At 37.8% G+C, this 24,761-nt stretch overlaps 1 protein-coding gene across 5 annotated transcripts in view; it reads right to left on the bottom strand.

Annotated features, from left to right (window-relative positions):
- Positions 1-24,761, bottom strand: part of LOC135841368 (rho guanine nucleotide exchange factor 10-like) — a 201,234-nt gene that overhangs the window by 40,470 nt on the left and 136,003 nt on the right. For all 5 annotated transcript variants that reach the window (XM_065358304.1, XM_065358303.1, XM_065358305.1 and 2 more), the window contains 2 exons: positions 3,945-4,062; positions 3,104-3,278 (listed from right to left, as the gene is read on the bottom strand). In XM_065358304.1, the coding sequence (XP_065214376.1) occupies positions 3,104-3,278; positions 3,945-4,062 (293 nt within the window). The remainder of the gene's footprint in view (positions 1-3,103; positions 3,279-3,944; positions 4,063-24,761) is intronic.

Below are 24,761 nucleotides of genomic sequence, written 5' to 3'. Positions count from 1 at the left end.
TCTCACCATTCAAATTTTCACATTTCAAATTATTCATGTTCATTTAGAGCGATTTTGCCCCCCCCCTCTCCAACCGATCGTTTGGAGCAATTTAGAATTGAATCACGACATAAAACGGAATTTTATTTTTTTTTTAATGTTTTAGAGCACCTAAAATCACGAATCGATGATTTCCAATACCCAAACAATGATCATCTTTTTGAGAAAAAAAAATGAGCATGAAAAAATAGAATTTTCTTTTCACCCCCCCCCCTCAAAAAAAGATAACGCAGTAAAAAGTTCCTTGAAACAGGGTCTCATGTAATAAAAATGTGCTAATTATGCTTTTTTTAATGAAACGTTTTCAAATGAGCGATTTCCTTAAGGGGAGGGGGGCTGTTGAGTCATCACCAGAAACTGCGACGATTATCAATCTTACAGAACTGGAATTGACTCATCAGGAAAAATGAATAAACTTACTACCAGCTGATTTTTCTGTAAAAGTTGTGGAAAATCGAAGCAATATTATTTCAAAACGAATAGAAATTCACATTTAGGAGACATTTTTACGCTCGGAATTTTTTTAAGGTTTAAAACGAGGAAATTTTTGATATCGGTCATATGTAGAATTTTATTATTTCACTTTTACCACCGGTTCCTCTTTCTCTTCCACACCCCTTTCCTAAACTGGAATTGCTTCAGTTCGGACAAAGTATTGTTTGAGGGGGAAAAATTCAAAAATGCAACTTTTGGAGGGAACCAGTAACCTTTTCAAATTAAATGAAAAAATCGGTAGGAGCAAAAATCATTTTCATTTGCGGAAAAAAACATGAAAAAAATACCTACAAATTTAATGACTTCTCAAAAATACACCAAAACGATAAATAAATCCGTTCAAAATCCTCAAAAAATTTGAAAAATTTATACTACAAATTCGAAAAGCATAAAATAATTAAAATTCATTAAAGTGAGATAGACTTCAAAAAAATCGTACAAAATTAAATTTATTCATTAAAAAATAATCTTGAAAGAGAGGTAAGTACACCAAAACCACAAATAAATCCGTTCAAAATCCTTGAAAAATTTAAAAATTCAAGATTGGTTATAGAAAGAATTCAACTTTTACCACCCGTTCTCTTCCTCTCCCCCCTCCCATCCCTCTCATGTTGGGGGAAAAATTAGAAATGCAACTTTTGGGGGAAATCAATAATTTTCAGCTCCTTTTCAAAATCAGAACATGATTCCAAATGAAGGAATTAAGGAAAAATTTATCCAAAATCCGAAACTTTAAAATCGTGTTCGTCATAAATTAGCTTCTAAGCCAGGTTATTTCATTTTAAAAAATTTCAAAACCAAAACGGAATAATTTTAGAAAAACATTTTCGAAATGAAAAAGGGGTCCAAATTACCCCTTTCTCTCTCTAATACCACATTTTTACAAAATCTTCTAGACAAATATTTCAAAAAATGAAAAATTGAGATTTTTTTATTACTCAATTTTGATTTAAAATGACAATTTCAATTTGATGAAAGTAATTCTATATAATTGTATCAATTTCATCATAATTTGATACAATTGCGTCAAACTGTATCAATTTTCATGGGAGACAATTTTATAAAATTGGATCAAGTTCATCATAGTTTGATAGAATTGTGTCCAACTATATCAGTTTTGATGAAAATAATTTTGCAAAATTGGATCAATTTCATCAAAATTGGATCAATTTCATTAAAATTGGATCAATTTTATCATAATTTGATAAAATTGTATCAAACTTCATCAACTTTTAATGAAAATTGTTTTATAAAATTGGATCAATTTGATCACAATTTGATAAGATTGTATCTGATTGTATAGAATTGTATGGGATGTTTTTTAAAAGGGTCTTGAATGAAATTCTATTCAATCAGATCAATTTGATACAATCTCTTCCTGAAAAAATTTCAAGTCCAGAACATTGAGAAGGGCATATGTGTGCTTTTAATACCATCCCATTCAACAAGCAGGTTGGCTCAGTAGGTTATAGGCAGATGGACAAGTAACTAAGAAGTAGAGATACGTGAGTTCAAACCCTTCCTGGGGCATAAATTGCAATTTTTTTTCATTTTTTTTTGAAAAAAAATTTTTCTTGCAACGCCAATTGTTCAAAAAAATTATGCAAGTCAACTGTTTCAGCATTTTTATGAGTTTGTGAGGGTTAATTAGTAACAAATTTTGGATAAATTGTATATAAAGTTGATAAAATTGACCGAATATTATAATTTTATGAATTATACGTAATTTCTATAACTCTTGATCGGGTCAAAATTTGGATCAAATTTGATAGAAATAAATATTTCAATATTTTTGATCAAAGATAAAACTTTTTTCCCCGGACAGGTACAATAATTTTCATGAATTTTGAAAAATTTCCGAATGAAAAGAATTTTTTTGATGGACTGATTTCTCAAACTGCTTCAGACAGTAGGAAAACCAAAACAGGATTGTAAACACGAAATACTCAACAGCGATATCGTTTTAGTTCTTGGTTTCAGTTTTTCAGGTTTTCAATCGGTATCGGTTTTGTTCTTCAGAAACTCAAAAATTCAATTTTTCAAACTTTTTTTTTGACCTTCTAGAAGTTCTGGCGTCATAAAATTTGCCTCTTAATAACAAATCAACTTTCGAAAACATTCCACTATAAATTTTCGCACTTCATTGCAAAAATTTCAGCAAAAAAACCTCATTTTTCGCACCCAACCGAAACCCTGCTCGATCATCTTGAGAATTTTTTATCGTACAAACTCGACCGAGCCAAACGATCCAACATTTTATTCATGATATTACGTGCACCATATACTTATAAGTCGCCCTTCGTCATCTCGATATCGAAAAAGATACGTAAAATTTTTGAAATTTAGCCAACAACTGTCGAGCAAATAGTGTTTTTATCGGCCACACAGAGATATACAGCGGAGTCGTGTATAGTACTATATACGATGACGTGAGACTATAATAGGCGTCAGAAGAGGAGCCGCATATACCCATCTTCTTCTCAAACTATGTACAATACACTAGTAGCCTATATAATAAGTATGTATAGTATGAGTTTTAAGTATGTATGCTAAGTACGCTAATACTGACCTCTGGCAGTAAAGGCATTTTATTTGGTTTTTGATCTAGGTCGAACTGCGAACCTCTTCGTATCGAGAACCATCTAGATAAACGTCCCGAAGGAGGAGGCGGCTCCGGAGATGGGGTGTTTCGTCTCCATGTCGCATGTCCTTTGTTTATATTACAGCTTACTTCGGAAGGGCATCTGGAAAATTTGAAACAATTAATAATATTTTTTTTTAAACATTTTTTTCCCTTTCAAGAAACCTCGAACAATTTATTCCGCAGTAAAAATCTTCACCCTGGAAAAACATCATCTCCTCACCTGTCCTGTCCTTAAAATGCCTATTCATCTTTCAATATCTCAACCACGTTGAACCTACTTTACTCGACCATTAAGAAACCACGTGAAACATCTTACATTTTTCTAAATCGAGGCGCTCATTTCAATACGCAACCTCTCGAGTGTCTACCATCTCATTACTATCCGATCTAAAGAGTAGGAAAAAATTCACAAACATCTTATTAAAACGCAATAAAAACCTCGTCTACATTCGTCATAAATATTTAACATCGCGGTCTTTAACGCTTCCTCGTCTCGAGTCGTTCATCTCATGCCCCTCGTGCAGCTCTGGCGCTTTTCTCCACCTGTATAAAAAATGACAGGTCCGAGAGACTGCGCGAGTCAACAGCTCTATAATTATCAGCGTATTAAAATTTAACCTTACGAAACTACAGAAGAAGAAAAAAAACACGATATCTATAGCTTTGAAGAAACAAGATAAAAGGGAAAAAAGACCTTAAGAATACTGGAAAAAGCTATACATACAAAAAATATAAAGTGGAAAAAAACCATCGTATAAATACGTACTTATTGCTTTCATCGCCTGACGAAGTATCATGCTCCGATCCAGCTGAACTTTGTTGTGAACTGGACGGATCGACTGCATTTTCTTCCCACAGGCTAGAATTACAACGAACTGGTTCATCTGTATAACAAAAATCAATTTCCAATTAATACGAGTACTTTAGGCAACAATAAATCTTAATCGTTAATGCAATCTGTGCTCGTCTTGAACGAAACAAAAAAAATCAAGACACCTCCTTCAACTTTTTAAACAGGTATCGATATTTTCGACTTTATCGACGACTTTTTGCCGAGAGTCTACAGTCTACACGATTAATTATTAGATATGCATGTAAACGAACAGAAAATTACATAGATGCATTAAAATTCACCGTGTTACAGTGTAAGAGTTACTCGTTGCATTTAACTATCTTTTTATCTCGCATTAATGAGGCGAGTCTAGCACCGCAAAGATACTGTGTGATGGTGCCAAACAATACATAGAACTGAGGTAAATTAATTCCTTTGTTGGAATTTCACACTTTCATTCAACTATCATTTCCTCGATACTCGTAAGGCGATGGCTCTGGCTCGAGTTTTGACTTTTGAAACCGAGAATGGGGACGCTCGTGAAGATAGTGCAAAAACACAATGACGAAATTGGATAATCCCTTACTTATCCTCTACGCTGCTGAAGTGCTGATAGATCCAAAAGTGATTAGTATTTTTTTTAATGATTTCTAACAAAATTTTCACAAGCTTGGAAGGAGGAGAGAGTCATTTTTAATTTTAATTTTTTTTTTTTTTTGAATTTGATAGAGCTTAGCAAAAAATTTCAAATTCTCAGGTAAGTGTCTTGAAAGTTGAATGTTTTATGTAGGTATATTTAAAAAAAAAAGTGATTTTTTTTTAGTTCAAATAATATTTCGATGTCCAATAGGTATCACGTAAATATGAATGCAAATCAGGTGTTCAAAATTCGAATCAATCATCTTAAAAAGATAGGTAAGTGCAAAACTGTCAAATGAAGAAGAGAACGATAATTTTGATAATTCCCTAACTTGATCAAAGAGCTTTTCTAATGGTTTGAACACGATTATATGGAAGTACATACTAGTGACATAAAAAAAACACTTCGATTTTTAAAAAATGAAAAAGTATTGAGATATTCAAACTTCAGCTACCACTAAGAAGAATGAACAATTGAACATTTATCCGAAAATTTGACATTTTTCTTACGTCTTGTTTGAAAAACGACCTTTCTTAATGACCTACTTTTAGAGGTATTCTAACATATTGCTTTGATCTTAAAATACACCACTAGCAAACATTTTAGGTGCAGAAATTCATTTATTGATTTTTAGTGATCTGGAATTATAGCTTCTTAGCTTGAACAGGGCTCATCGTACTCATTTTCTTCAAAAAAAGTAATTTGAGTAACCGAAAAAGCTCGAAAAATAACCAAAGTAACCAAAGAAGTGACATAACATGGGCAAACAAATTAAAAGCAGAAAAAAACATTGAAAAAACCGGAACTTTTTATTTTAAATTAAAATCTAAACATAAAATTCAGCAAAAAGCAGAACATTTTGAGAATTATTGCCAAAAAAGTTGAACTATTTTTCAACTTTTGGATAGAAAAACTAGAGTAGATTTGTTGGCAACTTTGGGCAACAAAGTAAGAAAGTGAGACTTTCGACAATTTTGATAAAATAATATAATTACACGTATGAAAGGTATGACGAATAAAGCAAGTTGGCATAAAATAAGTACTTACCCCAGCTCACCTACACAGTACCGAAAAGTACCTTACACACGACGAATATAATAAATTAACAAAGAGTACACGAATACGTGACGAAATTCGTTATATTTGAGTTTAATCACACAGAAATACACGTCAATAATCGATAATTATTCATAAAATGCACCACGAACTTGTGCGAAATAGGGAAAATATTGTACAAATTTGGAGGGATCACTTAAATACACTAATTAATTCTACGAAATAACTTTTAACTTGGACCCGGAGGACACAAAGACTAAAAGGCACATTAACTTGGCGATTCGCGGACAACCGTTGATGAACTGCGAATTGGTCCAGTCGCAAAAGATGCTGCTAAACCTCTTTCGCGACTGTACCAATCAGTGTTACCCGAAATAGAAGGGTTAAATACTCTAATATTATGAGTTTCCGGATATAGGCATAAGTCTCAGTCTAACATATGCCCCAGCGTGAGTTTACTTAGCGGTCAGTGAACCAGCTGAGCAAATCACGGTAGAACAAAGGCTTGACTATGCCTTACCGGTAACTCGTCCATAGTGGACAGCCAATTGTCCGCTACGGACCTATCAGCTGCCCCCCATGGTTTCTCGGGTGAGAACAAAAGGAGCAGAGTAAACTCAATAAAAAAAAATTATTTAGCCCACGAGCGTGGTAGGTTTCCAGGTAGTTGAAGCAGCGAACCACTGGATCACGAAACAACGGTCGAGGTTCAATGAACCCAGAATGAACATGGTTCAAAAGCCTTTCTATCTACCAGCTAAACAAATCCAAACGTACGACGAACATTGAATTGGTGCCTTTTTTATATGACACTTCCCTACAGATCGAAAGTTGACCAAAACGCAAATTCACGAAGATTTCTACGATATGTAGTCATGATGAAGAATCGCTAAGATAACTCGTGCACGTGATATAAGGGATTCGTTGAACTATTGTATACTATTACTAGAAAATTATTTTATTTCATCTTATACTTCGTAGCAGCTGGATTAATTTAATATTATATTTCTTTATTATGTTCTAGGTTATGATTATCAGCAGATGAGAAGAGTGTTTGCATCGAATTCGTGGATCAATTATATGTAAATAATGCTAAGTAATATTACTTAAAGCTGGTTGTGAACTGTTAAAATTCAATAAAATTAGTCTATCTTGAACTGTTTTTTATTTAATCAATGGCACAAAATTCAAATTCGTTATTATGGTTTACATATAGGTCACACAAAACTATTGTTGATTACATTTAAACAAGAAAAAATAAAAAAAAATTCAAAAACTACATAACAGAGAAAAATTCAGTTCACACATAACATAATGCGTAACGTATATACAGGGTATCGAATAGTTGGTCATTAAGACCAAAGAAGCGTAACAATTAACGTACAAAATTCATAATTAAACAATAAAAACATGCCAAAGTTGTACGATACCAAAAAAAAAAAAATTTTGATTATAAAATAAGCGAGTAAATACACTTATAGTGATAGGGATAAATATTTCGTGTCGAATAATTCGAGAAAACTCTGTAGAATACGTATAGAAAAAATTAAAAAGAAAAAATTCAGTCTTAACAATTAGGAACGCTTAACAAAAAGTAGCTTAATGAGTATCTCGATATAAAAAATATGAAATCGGTACGATTATCGAACATAATTTGAGATCTTCGAAATACATTAATTTTTTACTCAAATAAACAGCATGTAACTGTATTTTTCCAATTCTAGGTGGTATATCGCGAGTAACGAACATTAGAATAATTTAATTTACGACTTTTTATCTTTAGCTAAATGAGCAGAATTGGAAAAGTAGTTACTCACAGCGTTACTCCATAACGGTATCGTCGTCATTGCGGTTGTCATCGCTAGGCATACTCGCGTCGGAATTGAGTAATTCTTCTTCGGTGCGCGATGGTTGGCGAATGATCTCGTTATCTGGGATGCTGTGGTCCGTAGGGATTGGCGAGGTCGACGATATTTGCTCAGGGACCGATGCAGCGTTAGATGTTGATGCAGTGTCGGCCGGCAGTGGCGATACTATTGCGACGGAGACGTATTTGGAAAATGGTACGGTGCCAGCTGATGATTTCCGTTTAGGTTTCGTCGGAGTTGGTGGCTTTTCTTCCTTAGCTTTTCCGGTTCCTTCGGTTGGTGCATCACTATCGGATTGTTGCGGATCGATAATGACAGGTGAATTGCATGGTGCTTTCCCACCTGAATGCTCAGTATCGTATACTGCGAAATCGGACGAATCCGAGTGTTCCGACCTGGAGTCGTAGTCACCTGATGCGTTATTATCAAATACCGCATCCGGTGTGTCGATTGATTGATCGCGCGTATAAATAAATTGATGACACATCCATTTAGCGAATTTGGAATAATCTTGTCGGTCATGATAGGGTCCGATTTCGTCGCATTTGGTCTGTTCGGGCAGGAATTTGTACGGTTCAATAATATAGTACTTTCCGCCGAATACCTGTTGCCAATTTACTCTGATCGTCGAGTCGATTTCCGCATATTGTACGTCAGTTTGATTTTCGTACCGCATCGATTTTACTGCGTAAAGTTCGGTTACTCCTTTCTTCTTTAGAATTCGAATCAATTGTGAGAACTTGTCTTGGTACACCGATGCTGGCATTCCCATAAATCCGTCGAAGGTACCAATAGCAATCATGACGCGACGCGGTAAGGTGAAGAAGCCGTTGAGAGTTTTTACCAGATCGACTATCGATAGTTCGCGGCCGTATAATCCCGCATGTAAATATGGTCGAATTTTACGATGCTCCAGGATGAAGTCCATGAGACCATATAGAAAACCGTCCCCAATGAGCAAGACGTCTTTGGCGGCAATCGCGGTTCTGATTACGTCTTGGGAAACGAACGTACCGAGCGTCGTAAAGTACTTTGCGTACGCGTTCAATGGGTAAAATGGTTTTAGTACCGATGACGAGATCCCGAACTTCTTGAGAAACCGTTTGTGATTCTTGCCTTGATTTGCAATTGTCGATTTTTTCTCGTAAAAAACTTTCTTGGGGTATTCGATATCGGGTTTTTGGATAGGTGTTGCGTTGTCCGATGGCGACGGTTTTCGAGCCGGTGGTGTTGGTCGCGCTGGCGTTGTGTTTTTCGCGTGGTTCGTAGAATTGCGATGATTACGCACCTGTGTGTGAATCGGTGTTTTGTTGGTATTTACTGGACAACCATCGTTATCGTAAGTTTGGCGTTTGTATTCGTTGGGTGATTGTTTTTGCGTAGCGTGCTGGCTCGCGTAGCGACCGGTATTCTGCTTCTTCGGCGTCGAGGTTTGGCTGCGCGATGGTGACCGAGAGCGATGATTCGATGAGGACTACGAATGCGGTTGATTCAAACGGTTTTGGGCCGAGTAGCGGTCGGATGATTGCGAATATTTTGAACGGTCTTGGGCAGGTTGACGGTCGGATGGTTGTAAGGCTCGCGTCGTTTCTTTATTAAGGAGGCGATCGATGGTCGCATCACGCGATTGGAGTAATCCAACAAATCCCTGCACCTTTCTTTCGTACTCCACTGTAGTCGCCTCGTAATTTGCAAGTTGGTTTCTTGCTGTTTGCAGGTCTGCGCGAAGTTCTTGAGCAGATAGACCGTCATCGTACGGAAGTGATGCGGTGAGTACATGTAGTGCATTTACCTGGTGCTCAGATACCTGTCGATGACATGAATCGTTTGGGCAGTGGATGAATTTCCCCTTTTGATCGACAAAATTAGATTTACGAAACAGTGAGTCGATGCAAAAACGGTGGAACAGATGATAGCACCATGTCGTAACTACTTTCTTCTCGCGGTGTTCGGCTGTCGGTGTCTGTTTAAATAACGGGGTGTAGCACACGTTGCACAATGGTAGCACGATATCGTCGATGATGTTGAGTATGTCGTGGCGATCCATAGTACGCAATAACGATGACCGAATTATTCGAAAATTTACACGTATTGCACTAAAAGTTTTACACTGATGGCGCGATATTGAACGGTCGTCAGTAGAATGAAAAAATCTGCCCGTTGGATCTATAGCGCGGGTTATATTGAAACCGAATACGATGTAACGCTCTACACTTTTTGCACACGCACAATAGTTTGAATTTTGGTCGTAAATAATCACTCATTTATTTTTATTCGAACGAGAAAAAATACACGCCGGATTGTTACAATCTTTGCAATGAAATTGAATATTAATACGCGCACAACACATTTACACGAAGTTTTTCTCGATGAGATCTTTCAATATAGAAATGATTACTCGCATCAGTTCGCAAACGTAACACAGTATTTCTGTAACTTCTGGATTCATAATAATAAACTACTCGAACGCACAATATTGATAACAGAGAACGTATCGAAGGCTAAGAAAAACAACTAATGATGGTCGATGCGAAAACTCGGTGGTGAGTTGAGTTAGATTTAGTCAAAATTGCCCCACTCCTACATCTGTGGGTTCTTTGTTTCTTATCAGTTAGCCTGTCTGTATGCTGAAAAAATTTCGTGGAAAAGGAGAGACGAAGCTGGCACGTTATGTGCATAAAATTAAGCGACAAGTTTGCTGGTTGCTTTGAAATCTGACGCTGAGTGACTGTTTTATTGCTCTTTTAGAATTCTTTTATTTTACTCGTAGCGAGTTTTAGTCCCTTTGGACAAAGGTGGTTGGTCTTTTTTCATCGTTAAAAACGTATCCTTGAATTTCTTTTTGTTTCTCAGGCATATTTACTGCCTTTGAAACGATCTGCGATGTAGAAATGTCGTATTTTACGATTTGTAAACTAGTCTCAGCTTGTTTTAATCACCGAAACGATATTTTTTTATTTTTTGTTCAGTTTTGAAACCGTTTCGGTTTTTGTCCAGCTCGTAAAAATATCCCTTGAAGGGTTCTTTTTTCAAGGTGACGAATAAAATCGAGCGCGCAACTGATTTACAGATGGTGGTGCGCTGGATTTTGTCAAAAGAATCGATAATTATACGACTGTCTTTTAAAAAGACACTTGCATGTGTACGCTTTTCTATTTGAAGTTGAAAATGTCGAAAAGACATACTCGTCCATATGCTGATGAATTATGTATGATTACTAAATGTACTTGAAAACTGTAGGAGGTTTCGGTTTGAAATCAAATAAACTGAGAGTTTGATGTTAAATTTATTGAGCAGCATATGCATCTGGTGGATGACCGATGTTCGATTAGCTACGTGCAGGTGTTGATCTATTTATTATGACTTGTGTTCGTCGAGATGTTGAAATATCACGAGAGATGAGATTTTTATTTAATAAATAAAAGTTTGCTTACCTGGCTGATTTTCAGCTGTACGGTAATTTTCATTCATTGCGTGTATATTGGCCTGGCGCTGAATTTTTCTTCATTTACCTATTTAATTGGTTACCAATAATATTTCCTGTTTTCTAGTCATTTTTAGTTGTTTTTATTATTTTAAGCTTACCTGACTCGATTTTGAGTATGTTGATTTTTATTGTTTTTATTTTAGTTATTATTTCTAGTCGAAAATTTTTTGATTACTTACCGTTTTGGTTTTATTTGTACCTTATCCTACGTGAATACTTGTCTACCTAGTACTTACCATTCTAGGTAGGTCAAGTTTTATTACATACCCACCTACCTAGTACTTACCATTCTAGGTAGGTAGGGTGTTTGCTGTTTACCTACTTACTTGTATGAGGTTTTGTTGTATACCGTTTATGGTAAATAAAGTACACGAAACATGTTTAAGTATAGTAGAACGATTTATTCTATTATTTTATTATATAATACGAAAGTATAATTAGACTACATCGCTAGAGGAAATGCAAATTTATGCGTTTCTGGTTACCGAACTTTGTTTTTTAGATGTCTTCGTCGAAATCCATGGGGTTTAGGAACGCGGTAGGGTTCGTAGCGAAATCCGCTGGGTTTAGTGCATCAATTTCTTTAGGTAGAAACATGCCGCTGATCCAGGAGTTATTAAAATGGCGTACCATTAAACGGCGTTGCTCAACATCGTAATGATCATGGATTTCGAGTGTGAGACGGCGTTGCGGCGGAGCCATACTAAGAATGGTACGGGCTTCGAGGCCGAAATAGCGGCGGCAAAAGGCATCGAATTCCATAATACGAAATGATCGCGATTGGATGGTTCCAAGTGCATTACATTGAATTCGGATGACGGGTCCGGTGTATTTCGTCGTCGTAACATCGGTGACGATGAAGAGCAGGTCGATGTGGTTATGGCTCAAATATACAGGACGATCCATTATTTAAATTTGTATTACCGGTACGGCAGCTTGGAAAAAGCACGTCAAAATTTACCGATCGGGCTCCGCTTTACTCTACTTCGGAAATTACGCGGACGACACTTTAAATTTTGATCGAACTACTCGTCACAATTACATGAACGTTGTTTTGCTGGAGCCGTATGTATGATTTCGATGTGAAAATTAAAACGTTGGTTGTATATGAAATACCAAATATTTAATCAAGAAATCTCGTTGATGAGATTATGTGAAAAAATACCACGAGTCGAGGAAGAGCGACTATTTGTAGTGGATTATTCGAATTGTACGGTTCGAACTGTTCTTCGAATTGTCGTATTCAAAATTCGAAACTAAACGCACGAAGTGAAAATCGAACGTAATTTTGGAGTAACTCGGTTGTGAGTATTTACCGCATTACCTTTTATGGTAAAAAGACGTAAGCCGAAAAGTCGAACCAAATTGCAAACCGAGATGGATTAATCGTGGTAGTTAGTCTATCCTGTGATAACAAAAAAAAGGGAGATCGCGATTGATCTCAGTAATACGTACGAAGTTTGTATGTAGAAAAACCAGGAAAGAGATGAATTTTTTCAAATTGATTCTAAGCGAGGTTCAGTATTACGAAGTGTAAGATTTTGCAGCAATGACTGATTAATCCATTTAAATACCGTTTTCGGTATCAATGTTATACAATCGTGTATGTCGCTGTTGGGTATCAATTCATTATTCGTTTCAAAGGCTGGGTGTCTATTGATGATATTAATTCGATAGTAACTTTACGCAACGTATATTCGCCATATAGGAACACAATAATATATAACAAGTACATAAACAACTATAGGATACTTAAACAGTAAATAACGAAAGAAAATGGTAAGCAAGTATTACAAAAAATAAATATTCCTACTCAATGATTCATGATATATCACTGATAACGAAAAGGAAACAAAACTTAATTATTAATAAAAATAACGGTTAGAATAACTAAATCACAGAAATAACATCACGAACATTTGCTCGATACAAGCCAAATTTACATAGGAGTACGTACTCCGTACAACCGTCGATTTTTTGGGTACTTAATTCTAATTACGTCGCATGTTGAAAATCTTGTGGTCGAAAATCAAAACGCTCCAGCGTATCGTTGATAGTTGAAGTCCGAACCAAAATTTGGTATGCTTGTTTGTATATGTGTAATACCATTAGACGATGTTTATCCCAATATAAGTCGTGAAGCTCGACGCGAAACGACATTTTTGGTGAGTAGGTAAGGTCTGTAATTGGGTCTAATTGTAAGAACGCGCTTACCCAGGATTCATACTCAAAGCGTGAGAATGTGCGTCGACGTACACGACGGCGATGCGTCAGTTGGACTTTCACAGCATCCTCGTAGCCGTCTGCGTCCTTACCTGGACCATTAAATCGAAATGAAAGAGTCGTATGCCCAAGACGAAGGTATGGTGGGCGTTGGTTATAGCTGCGAGGTACTCTAAAATCAGGATCCATAATCTCCGGAACACAGAACGCGTAATTTTGCGATTTGCAGATATTTTCGCACCGGAACGGCGATAACACGCAAAAGCAGGGCGAAACACGCGCAAATCACCGGTAATACGCACTATCTATCCCTGGATGGGTATTTTAACGAGCAAAGAATGACATACGATGCGTAGAGTTCGACGGTTGTAGGTGGTATGAATATTTGGCGAAAGAAACTTAGTCTGATACCTGAAATCTCTTGTTATCGCCTCTTTTTGATTGGTCGAAAGTACGTGTTTCTCTTGAATGTACTTGTACTCGTTCAATGAGTTTATCGTTATTCTTCTCCATTAGTGTGTATTTTAGGATTTTATTCTTATCTCGGCGATGCTGATAGATACGAGTGTGTTGTGATGAATGATACGTAGGTAGGTTCGTTTTTCTATATTTCTTCCATTTGTCTTGTACTACATATTAATGTGTTGATGCACGTATTTACACACTGCCGTTAATTGGACTCATCGTACTTAAGTACTCGCTTCGAGAAATTTTTGTTCAAATAATGAAAGAAATGGTAGATTGATAACATGATATTTTATTCAATAGCATAGGAACACATAAAAAATTAGAAATATATCAAAAAGTTACACAAAATGAAATTAATTAGGAGAAAAAAAAAAAAAAAAAAAAATGGGTTGGTAACAAGGGAAGTAACTAGATAGGTCTATTGTTATGTATTTTTCGGGTTTGAATTTTTATTACGAATCGTATTTGTATTCGGTGTGAAGTATATGAACAGGGTTGTAGAAATTTTTACGGTAGCATAATAATAAAAATGGAGTAGAAAATTGATTAATTATTGGCTATCTTAATTTGAGCAAAAACTTATAGCTAAATTCACGAACGAATAATTGGCCGGTAAATGGCATACTTAGAGTTTATCCTTATTTCGATAGAAACATTGAAAAGTTTTGAGGATTAATACTAATCGTAACGTATTTACATGAAAGTTATATTAAAGCTTAGTCGATAGTATCTACGAGTCTGGAATTCGGAAATGAGTCACGATTCGTCATTTCAATTTCTCCATTGCAGGGTCGTAGGGTCGAAATCAAAGGCTAATAAAGTTTCATTGAAGATTGCCGTTTGAATAGGTACTTGAAAACTATTACCGTCAAAATGGAGTACCGTCAATTGATGCTGGTTCGTAATTACCGGATGTATTTCGATGCGTAGGGTTTTCTTCGGCGAGTACGTGAAGTCTTTTATTGGGTTTAATCTTAAAAATAATCGCACCCAGTTGTTAAAATCGCCTCGTGTATAGTTGATTGTTTTGGTTCGATGTTGAAAAAGTAACTGGACTTTTACCGAATCCATATTTCCTTCTTTATCTTTACAAACTCCTTATAGTTTAAAGGTGATCGTTTGGTGACCAAGCTGCAAGTATGGTGGACGTTGATTAAAGCGGCGAGGTACGAGTAATAGCTGGTTCATTATGTCGGTTGTTTGTCCAATAAATTATCACTTTTTTATAATTCGAAACGAATAATTGTCACCGTATCGGTGTATATTCTCGTAATGTACGAATAATTACATTAAACGTCACTAAAAAGTTTTGGATAGTTGAACGCACCGCACCTTAACCCTTTTCGGGTACTCACTTGTTAAATTGGACTGTTCACTACGATATCATAGGATGTTATGAATTCGCAATCGAGTGTCGATCATCTTCGGGTGCAAAGAAAGGAGAATATAAAAAACAACAACAAAAAAAATGACAACACAGCCAGTGCTGTTTATCGGACGTTGGCGATTGGTTGAGCTCGGGTATGAGCAGCGTTGCTAAATTCCTGGAAACGGATGATCGAGAGAGTTTTTGTCTCGAATGCGAGTGTGTGTGTGTAAGTGAGGGTGTATGTAAATAAACCGCTGTTTTCACTGTCGATGGCATGTTTTCTTCTTCGTAGCCCATCGAATCAGTTTTTGTAATTTATTCTTCTTCCCGATTTTAGGTACAGCATTGATTGACGTATTATTCGCTGTGATTATCGTTGTAGATTGAGTATTCTCCTCACTACTTCTATTCGTTTCAGTACTTACATGCGAGTTTTCACTCTGTTGATGAATCGATGGTGCACTTACGTCATCTGCTTCATCGTATTCAGTACTGATATCGTTATCCTTACCATAATAATTTCGGTAAAAAATATCTTCGAAGTTATGACCATGGACTGAATTTACTTCGATGGCCTTTTGCTTAGATGCTGGGCTTTGCCCCATACGTAATAAAGTCGCCGCCAGGCGTTCAGAACGTCTAGTTTTCTTTGCATTTTGCTCGTCTCGAGCTATCGACGAAGTGGAGGGTATAGGGTTTTTGACTTCCTTTGGAATGGTAGGGTTTTCAGCATCTTTGGGTTTCTTCTTCTTTTTCTTCTCCTTATCCCGTGTCAGGTCAATGATTTCGGGTGTTTGCTCGGGTAAATTTGGTGAGCTTTCTAGTTCGGTTTTTTGCTGTAAAATTTTATCACGTTTCTGTGCACGAAAAATTCTACGTTGTTCGCGAGCAATTTCTTGCAATTTAACGAGTACCGATCTGGCCGCTGCTTTAGTATTTTCGTCTTGTATGTTAGAACGCGGTATGCGTATTTTTTGAATTTTTTCTATCGTTTGGAGTTCGTCTTCGTCAGAGGTAATCTCGTTATCTTCGATGAGGTGTGTGTTTAAAAATTCAGAAATTTTTTCTTTGAATGAGCGTTTATCGAGCCATGAACGTAGGCAGGGGTCATTTTCCAATTCAGCAAGCTCAGCCTTTTTTAAAAATAAAGTCAGCTGTCGAACATTTGCTATTCTATTCGTTTGAGAGTTATCAGTCGGTTCGATTAAGTATGAATTTGTACCGGTACGTTTCAAAATTTTGAATGGTCCAATACGTTTCTGATACAATTTGGCCGCGGTCATTTTATCTGAGCTAGATAATTTATGATTCGTCAGCAAAACCATGTCACCTTCTTTCAACGTATCGGGATCTTTGTGTTCTTTGTTGAATTTGTACTCTTCTTCAATGCGTTTCAATCTGCGTCGCTCTCGAATATACGTTTCAATTATTTGTCGATCCGACATTTTTTCAACTTGGAATTTTGCTAATTCCAGCGTGTATACAGCCTTTTTGGCCAAATGGTCGGCGATTATGTTCGTATACTCGTACTTGCGGGCGTATACGTGATGGAATTCAACATTGTCGAATGCTTTTCTTAATTCCAAAATTCGTTCGAATAGCGTACGATGATGGACAGGTTTTTTACGCGCATTGAGCCATTTGTTCTTTAGCCAGTTGTGTACAGTATGGTTTAACGCTTTAACTACGTAATTTGAATCGGAGAAAATTTTCACTTTCTTGATATCGTTAAATTTGAGAATTTCCAGCGCCTGGATAATTGCTGTCAGTTCTGCAAAATTATTCGATAATTGGAATTCGTCGGTAGGTATTATCCTATCTGATACGTTTCGTATAGAATCTGGTGCAAAACAGATGCCAATACCTGCAATAGCATCTGAATCTCCGTTTTTGGAGCAAGCACCGTCAGCAGTTACGCGCGCGTAATTATCCATGTCCAGAATTAAGTCCTTGTTAGGGTCTAACTTTTCGGAAAAGCTGTCGGCGAGTGTAACGGATGGAGCTTTTACTTTACTCAAATTTTCACGTAATTCGAGCAATTTAAATTGAAAATCAAATTTCTTTCTTCGGTGAGGCATCCCTGTGTTAATATCGTCTCGCCTGCCCCATGCCTCGTTGGGGGTAAAGCCAAAGGAGGTAGGGGTATTATTAATTTCGATCTGAATTTGTTGAATAAAATATTGCCATCCCGTATGAGGTTGATGAGGGTTGTGAATTTTATTCAATTTCACACGTAGTTTGTCGCCAATTACTCGCATAGTTCGCTCTACCGAAGAGGATTGCGGGTTGTATGCGTTAGTATGAGCGACTTTTATATCGTTATGTTCGAGTAATTTATACCAGGATTCACTTATGAATTGCGAACCATTATCGGTAATTACTTTTTTGACATTTATTTCGCTACGTTCGATGTCAGCCAACACCGTTTTCATAGCGTTACAAACGTCCATTTGTCGAATATGGTGCATCGTTTGCAACCATACACGCCCAGTAAAAATGTCTTTTACTACAAGTAGGTATTTTGGATATCCCGTAATGGCGGGAATAGGACCATAAATGTCAACTGACAAAACGTCTCCTATTGCATAAGCTTCGATTTGCCCATATTCTAACACTTTATGGTTCGTGTAGTTTTTGTTAACCTTACACACGATACATGTGTTGCAGATTTCTCTAATGTAATGCATGGAGTTAGGGTGATAGTACATTCTACGAAATACCATTTCTAGCTTAGCTGCTCCTAGGTGGCCATATGCGTGATGCAAATAGTCGACCGTATCGTAAAAGAGCGAATCAGGTAGGTATGGTACGAAAGAGCCATTTTCTAAACGCTTCATTAGCATAGGTTTTTTAATAGGTTTCATCGCTACAATGTCCTCACCATCCATTTCCATTGTTTCAACTCGTTCTTCGAATACTTGTGTATCGTGTATTGCGAATTTCTTCGCTCGGCGCATTTTTATTTCAATTTCCTTTTTCTCATCGTCATTATAATGAGTAGTTAGGATTTTAAAAAGCGCTGCGCAAGTATCATCGCCGTGTTGGTATTTAGGAATGTCATTGAGCTTGCTATATAGCAAGGAAATATTTTCTTCGACAAAATATACTTCATATGGGGGAATTTCGGTGGAAAAATTTTTAATTTCGAGCTCTTTAGCTTTTACATCGTATAAACGTTTATTTGATTTATCCATCGACCATTCGAGATCGAAACAATTAAGCCAAGTTATCCAACTCGCAGCTTTGCGATGAGATTGAGCCATATCGCGATATTTATTAACAATTGCCATTAAATTCTTACGTACGTGTATTTTTCGTCCTATTACCCACATTTGAACTTTCTTTAAAACTTGAACTAGAGCCATTATTTCGCGATCGAACAGCGTAAATTTCTTTTGATGCGGCTCGAATAAGATGGATACGAATAAACAGATTTGTTTTTCCTTTGTATCTTTATCTTTGTAGAATAGTACCGCATTCATGGCATCTTCGGATACACTCGTGTCGAGGTATAAGTCACCTTCTTGTGGTGGTGGTTTTAATTTGAATTCTTTGCAGTATTCTGCTTTTAATAATTCAAAAGCTTTGGCCTGTTCGGCTCCCCAAGTGACCTTATCTGAGTTACCTTTTGTAAGGTCGTAGATGGGTCGTAGAATCTGCATATAATTTGGTATGAAATTTCGATAGAGACCAGTTAGGCCAACTAAGGTAAGTATTTCCTTAACCGTTTTAAGTTCGAACTTTCCTTTCTTCGTGTGTTTTTGAACAAATTCCAAAAACTTCGTTATTTTCTCGTTTTGCTTCGCGACTTCGTCTTTTGAAATTACAAAGCCAAGGTGCTCGGCGTATTCACGAAAAAATTGAGTTTTATTCGGATTTAACTTAAGTCCAGCTTTTCGAATTGCTTCAAAAACTTTCTTTAATCGATCCAAAGTTTCTCGGAATGTAGCGCCCGAGACCTTCACGTCGTCGACGAATTTCGTGACTCCTTTCATATCAGGTAGTACCTGATTAATCATATGCACGAATTCGCCACTCGATATTTTCAGACCGTAGGGCAACCTGCAAAATTCGTAGACTTGCCCGCATACCTGAAAAGCGGTAAATTCCCGCGATGCTTCGTCTAAAACGAGCTGCCAAAAACCGGCAGTAAAATCCAAAGTACAAAAAAGTTCATCGCCCTTATTCTCGAAAATTATCCACTCGACAGGATTTGGTTCGGTTAGTACTTGTTGGAGTTTTTTATTTAGTTCGTCGGCGTCTAGGCATAAACGTATATCGCCATTTTTCTTTATTACCGGTGCCATGGTATTTATGTATTTAGACCTAGACGGTCGTATAATCCCTTCGCGTAACATTTTAGCTATCGTACGTCGTAAAGCCTCCATGATTTTTTGCGATGGGCGGAATTTCTCTCCTCGCCATGGTCCCAGTTTGGGATCTTCGTCGAACTTAAAATTTACCTTTTCACCGATATAGCGTCCCGGTGAGTTACTGAATATATCACAATATTCTTCGACTTCTTTAAACGCGCTTTCAGCCGTTTCGGCTGTAATTCGACCGTTAATTACCAAATTATTCAGATCATTTTTCATGTTTTTCTTATATAGTTCTTGCGCTATAATTTGTTCGTTTGCGAACTCTTGATCAAAATATCCAGTTTTTCTATGTAGGTGGTGAATCATTTCGTGTCGATAATTAGGGTCTTCCTCGATATGATAGACAGACAAAGCATCCCTATACTCATCTTCTCGTAGATAGGGTATTTTAAACGGTACCCCGTTGCGGGGTTTGCAGTTAGCATAATCGTGCCCCTTTTCGAGCTTAGGTTCGATACCTAAGTATCGCATCGATACTCTTCCCAATATACACGATTTAGCGGGTGTATCTAGTATGAAGAAAGGAGCGTAGATTAGGTGGGTACCTATTCGCATACATATTTCGACGAGATGAGTCATTGTTTTGACTATAGAATTATCTGCCATTTTTAGCATCACTGGTCGTCTTAATTGTATGTATTTGATCCATTGTGGATGCTGGCGTGTAATGTATTCGACTACTGGTTTCGAAATTACGTTAGGTAAAGCACCGCTGTCTAATTGCATAGCAAGAGGTTGTAATCCTATCATTACGGGTATTACGCATACTGGGTCCACCGTCGAATGATCGATAAATTGCTCCTTTGTCATCGGCTGCATTTGAGTTTCATTGGTAGGTGGCTCTTTCTTCGTATGTGCGTAATCAATCGAGTCTACATAATTGACACCTAGAACTTTAGGCCCGATTTTGTCAATTTTTTCTGTAATTTTTATCGTGTCCTCGTCGGACTCGTCATCTGACATTGTTACGTCACCGTTGATTCCTTTTACGTGTACGCGTTTCTTAAGTTGAATATTTTCCATATTCACAGGTTTTGATAATTGACCAGATTTTGCCGGTGGGTCATAGATGATTTTCACGAACAGTGAACTACCATCAGGTGAAATCATACGCCGCGTATATTCGCCTGTTATTTGATCGCATTCGATTTTCTGCGATAAAATCTGGACCAATTTACGCATCATTAAGTTGCTGATAGGCATTTTCTCGTCCATCGGGTTTTCATGCAGTTTCAAATTCGTAGCGAATAATTTCTTCAGCGGTCCTTTACTTTCTTCTCGATATAATGGTTTGTTAGCATTTTGATTATCGAGCGTGATTTTTTCATACTTATTAAGCGCTGAAGTCATCATTTCTAGTAGGTAAGAATAGGTCGACATTTCCGGGTAATACCTATCAAATTTTTTCGAGTAATAGAATTTGTCGAGGCGAGGTATTATGTTGTTTTTATCGTCGACCGCAGGTCGGGTGAAAACTACACCTGTGTCAGATGTAACTACTTCTTGCTTTAAGAATTCGTACGCCGGTTGGCGCCAAAAGGTAATACGTTTATCATCGAGAAGTCTAATGAACATATCACGGTATGCTATATATCTGTTTAAACTGACAGGTTTGTCAGTACGTTTGCGCGGTTTTACTAAAGGCATTAGTAAAAAGATGTGTTCGACTTTTTTCGTGTCGAGTAAAAGATTAATAATGTTGTCGATTTGACGTGCTACGACCGCATAAGGTTTTTTAGAGAAATTCAATTCCATTTGGCCCATGGATAGTACGACCTTTGTTCCAGGGTATATGCGAATCGGTTCTATACGTTTGTATAGTTCTTCTAAGCTTAATTGATCGCGCAGATGTTCGTCCATTATCACTTTGTGTGAAATCGATCCTCGTTTAAGGTAATGAACTAAACTGTCTCCAAGCCAGGTATATTCATCGAATATCGCGCTGGGGGGTGAGACATTACTAGGTGACTCCCCCGCAGTCCCTAGCTTCGTTGGTTTCCCGCGGGCGTAGAGGTGGGTGGCGGGGTATTTGTGGAATTATTCGCCGCATTCGGTGTGTTTGTTTGACTCGTTGATGGTTGAGTAGTGGACACGGTAGCGGGGAGAATGTTTACATTCGAATCCACGTGTGTTGCGGTAGGTTGGGGAAATTGTAACGTCGCATACTGAACTTGTAACGCATCGTTTTGTTCTTGTGTTGATTCAGGTAATTCACTTATCGTAGCCGGTTGGCTATTTTGATTCGTCGCTAATTGATGGTAATAGTTATACAGGTATTGGCAGTATTCGTCATAATATGGGCTGGTTGCGTTGATGTTTAGATTATTATCTTCATAGTATTGACCCGATGTTGGTACCTGAAAGTTTTGAACGAACTGAGTCGACCCGTCAGGGCCCATCGTTACAAATTGTGCAGGCATGATTGCCGGAGGTGGGGGTGGCAATGCTATGACTGCTGGAGGGGTAGATACGTTCTGCGTATTATTATTGTTGTTATTGTTAGCCGCGTAATTATTCCGATTAGGGTGGTTCTGAAATCGAAAATTTGGCTGTAATCGTGCATTTTGCGGGAATCTAGGTTTCTGTCCCTGTTGCTGGTTTCCATGGTTTCCTTGGACGGATTGTCCTATGGCTTGGGGGGCTGGGAACATCGGTGGTTGTGGCATTAATCCAGGGGGTGGCATTAGCATCGGTAATAATGGCCTCGTGTGTACCAAGTTAGGTTGCATCCAGCGGGGTACTGGCCCTTGCATTAATATATGACGTTGCATTTGCCATTCCGGAAACGGCTTAGGTTTTGCCTGCATTGGTACTATACGTACACGTCGATGTTTCGCGAAATCAACTTTAATACCAGCTAATTCACGTAATTTGGCAATGAATTGTTCCAGTGTTTGGTTTTGATCTTGTACCATCATTTGGTAGGCAGGGGGTAATTTTACCGAAATTGCGCGAATTATGTATTGCGTACCACGACGATCAGTGTGGCTTAATGCAATAGTAAACCGAATTAGTTGACCGATTAAATCTTGTAGACTTGTCGCACAGTCGTAATTATTGCACGCCATTTCAAGTCTATCTTGAGCCCGTTCGTTCCAATAAAATTGTAGGAAACTTTTCTTCGTATTTTCATACGAGTCATTTGGGCATAGTGTGGTCATCCACGCTTCGCGGTCATACGTAGTTACTACCGTTGTAAATACGTGAGCTTTATGCGCATCGGGCGCATTAGTTGCATCAGTGAAATGCTCAAAACGCTGTATAAAATCGTGAGGAAATAAGCGATTTTGCTCCGAGAATATGATATTCGATGCTTTGAGCAACATAACATCGATCTTATTCGGCTGACGGCTACCTCCTGGCGCATTCGGTGCGTTGTTGACTCTTTGTTCGAGTATATTGACCTTTTGCGCGAGGTGTTCAGTGGTTTGCGTTTCTTCCGCGAGTACTTGCACGTGCTCAGCTAATTGGCCACGAATACCACGTACATCAGTTTCTAGTGTATCGATGTCTCTTTCATGATCATCCGTTTTTCTTCTCAGTGATCGAAACCGATTTTCGTTTCGGGTGGCATGTTCGTCTTGCCGTGCCTTGATCGTTTGGATTTCATCATTGTTCGATTCGGCTCTACGCTGAGCTTTTCCTGCAATTTGTAATGCATTAGCTGCCATGTTGTTGGCTTGTTGCGCTGATGCGTCGATGTCGTTGATTTTATCCTTCATCACTTCTTGATTTTTTAGGGTTTTCCTAAAATGGCCATCGATGTACCGCCAGGTATATTTCAATCTTTCAGTAATGTGGTCGACTTCTACCTCGCCGGGTGGCATTGTGGGAGGGTCCATTAACTCTTCCTCACTCACAGGTAGATCGCTTCCATCGTCGGTGAACGGATCGTCCAATTCGTGAAGCGTACTTAAGTTTATTATCGAGGGTGCGGCAGTTACCTTTTTCTTGTTTTTGGTTTGCGGCTTCGAGCTACTAGGCGGTGGTCGTTGCAAATCCTTTTCATTTAGGCTACGCCGCGGCTGATTTCTCAAACGATCTTTTAGGGTCGACATGTCGTTAAATTCCAAAGAATGTACTTGACAAACGATTTTATGACTATTTTAATTGCTCTAGACGAGCTACTGTAAGAAAAAATAAAGGGTTTGAATGGAATGTGCCGGCAAACTCCACTCGGTTCGCGAATGCGCGTTTTTACGACTTGTTCAAGGGCAAGTCTACCTCGTAGCAACCGCGAAGGGTTGGCAATCAAGAGTGACGAGGTGAATCGAGTTCAGACGAGCGGTTTCCCGCGCTTTTTCAAACTCGACGATTCGCGCCTTAAAATGCACAAAATTTACGCGAATTTCCGGGATTTGCCCTGAAATACACGTAGATAACAAATGCAAAGTATTATAAAAAGCGCTTCGCGGATATATATTTAAAAATTAATCACTTTAACAGGCGCAAATTCCGTGATGGAAAGCACTTGAACTTTTTGCATGCAAGAAAAAATTCTCGTCAGGCGCCAATGATAAAATAATATAATTACACGTATGAAAGGTATGACGAATAAAGCAAGTTGGCATAAAATAAGTACTTACCCCAGCTCACCTACACAGTACCGAAAAGTACCTTACACACGACGAATATAATAAATTAACAAAGAGTACACGAATACGTGACGAAATTCGTTTTATTTGAGTTTAATCACACAGAAATACACGTCAATAATCGATAATTATTCATAAAATGCACCACGAACTCGTGCGAAATAGGGAAAATATTGTACAAATTTGGAGGGATCACTTAAATACACTAATTAATTCTACGAAATAACTTTTAACTTGGACCCGGAGGACACAAAGACTAAAAGGCACATTAACTTGGCGATTCGCGGACAACCGTTGATGAACTGCGAATTGGTCCAGTCGCAAAAGATGCTGCTAAACCTCTTTCGCGACTGTACCAATCAGTGTTACCCGAAATAGAAGGGTTAAATACTCTAATATTACGAGTTTCCGGATATAGGCATAAGTCTCAGTCTAACAATTTGAGCGAAAGAGGAAGTTTAAAAAAAAACAGGACGCCAGACGACAATCCTCAAGAGCCAACTGCTAGGTCAATGACCTTAGAAGGCCAGACAGGGCTCCAGACAGCCTTCAAAAGCTAGACAGCCAGGTTAATGACCCTAGGAGACCAGCCAGGGCGGGCCAATGACCTTAGCAAGTCACACAGGGCTTCAGACAGCTTTCAACAGCCAGACTGCCAGGTCAATG

This window comes from Planococcus citri, chromosome 3 (assembly GCF_950023065.1).
Source record: "Planococcus citri chromosome 3, ihPlaCitr1.1, whole genome shotgun sequence".
Lineage (NCBI taxonomy): Eukaryota > Metazoa > Arthropoda > Insecta > Hemiptera > Pseudococcidae > Planococcus > Planococcus citri.
Note: the sequence above shows the minus strand (reverse complement) of the source record. Positions and strands in the feature narration are given on the sequence as shown.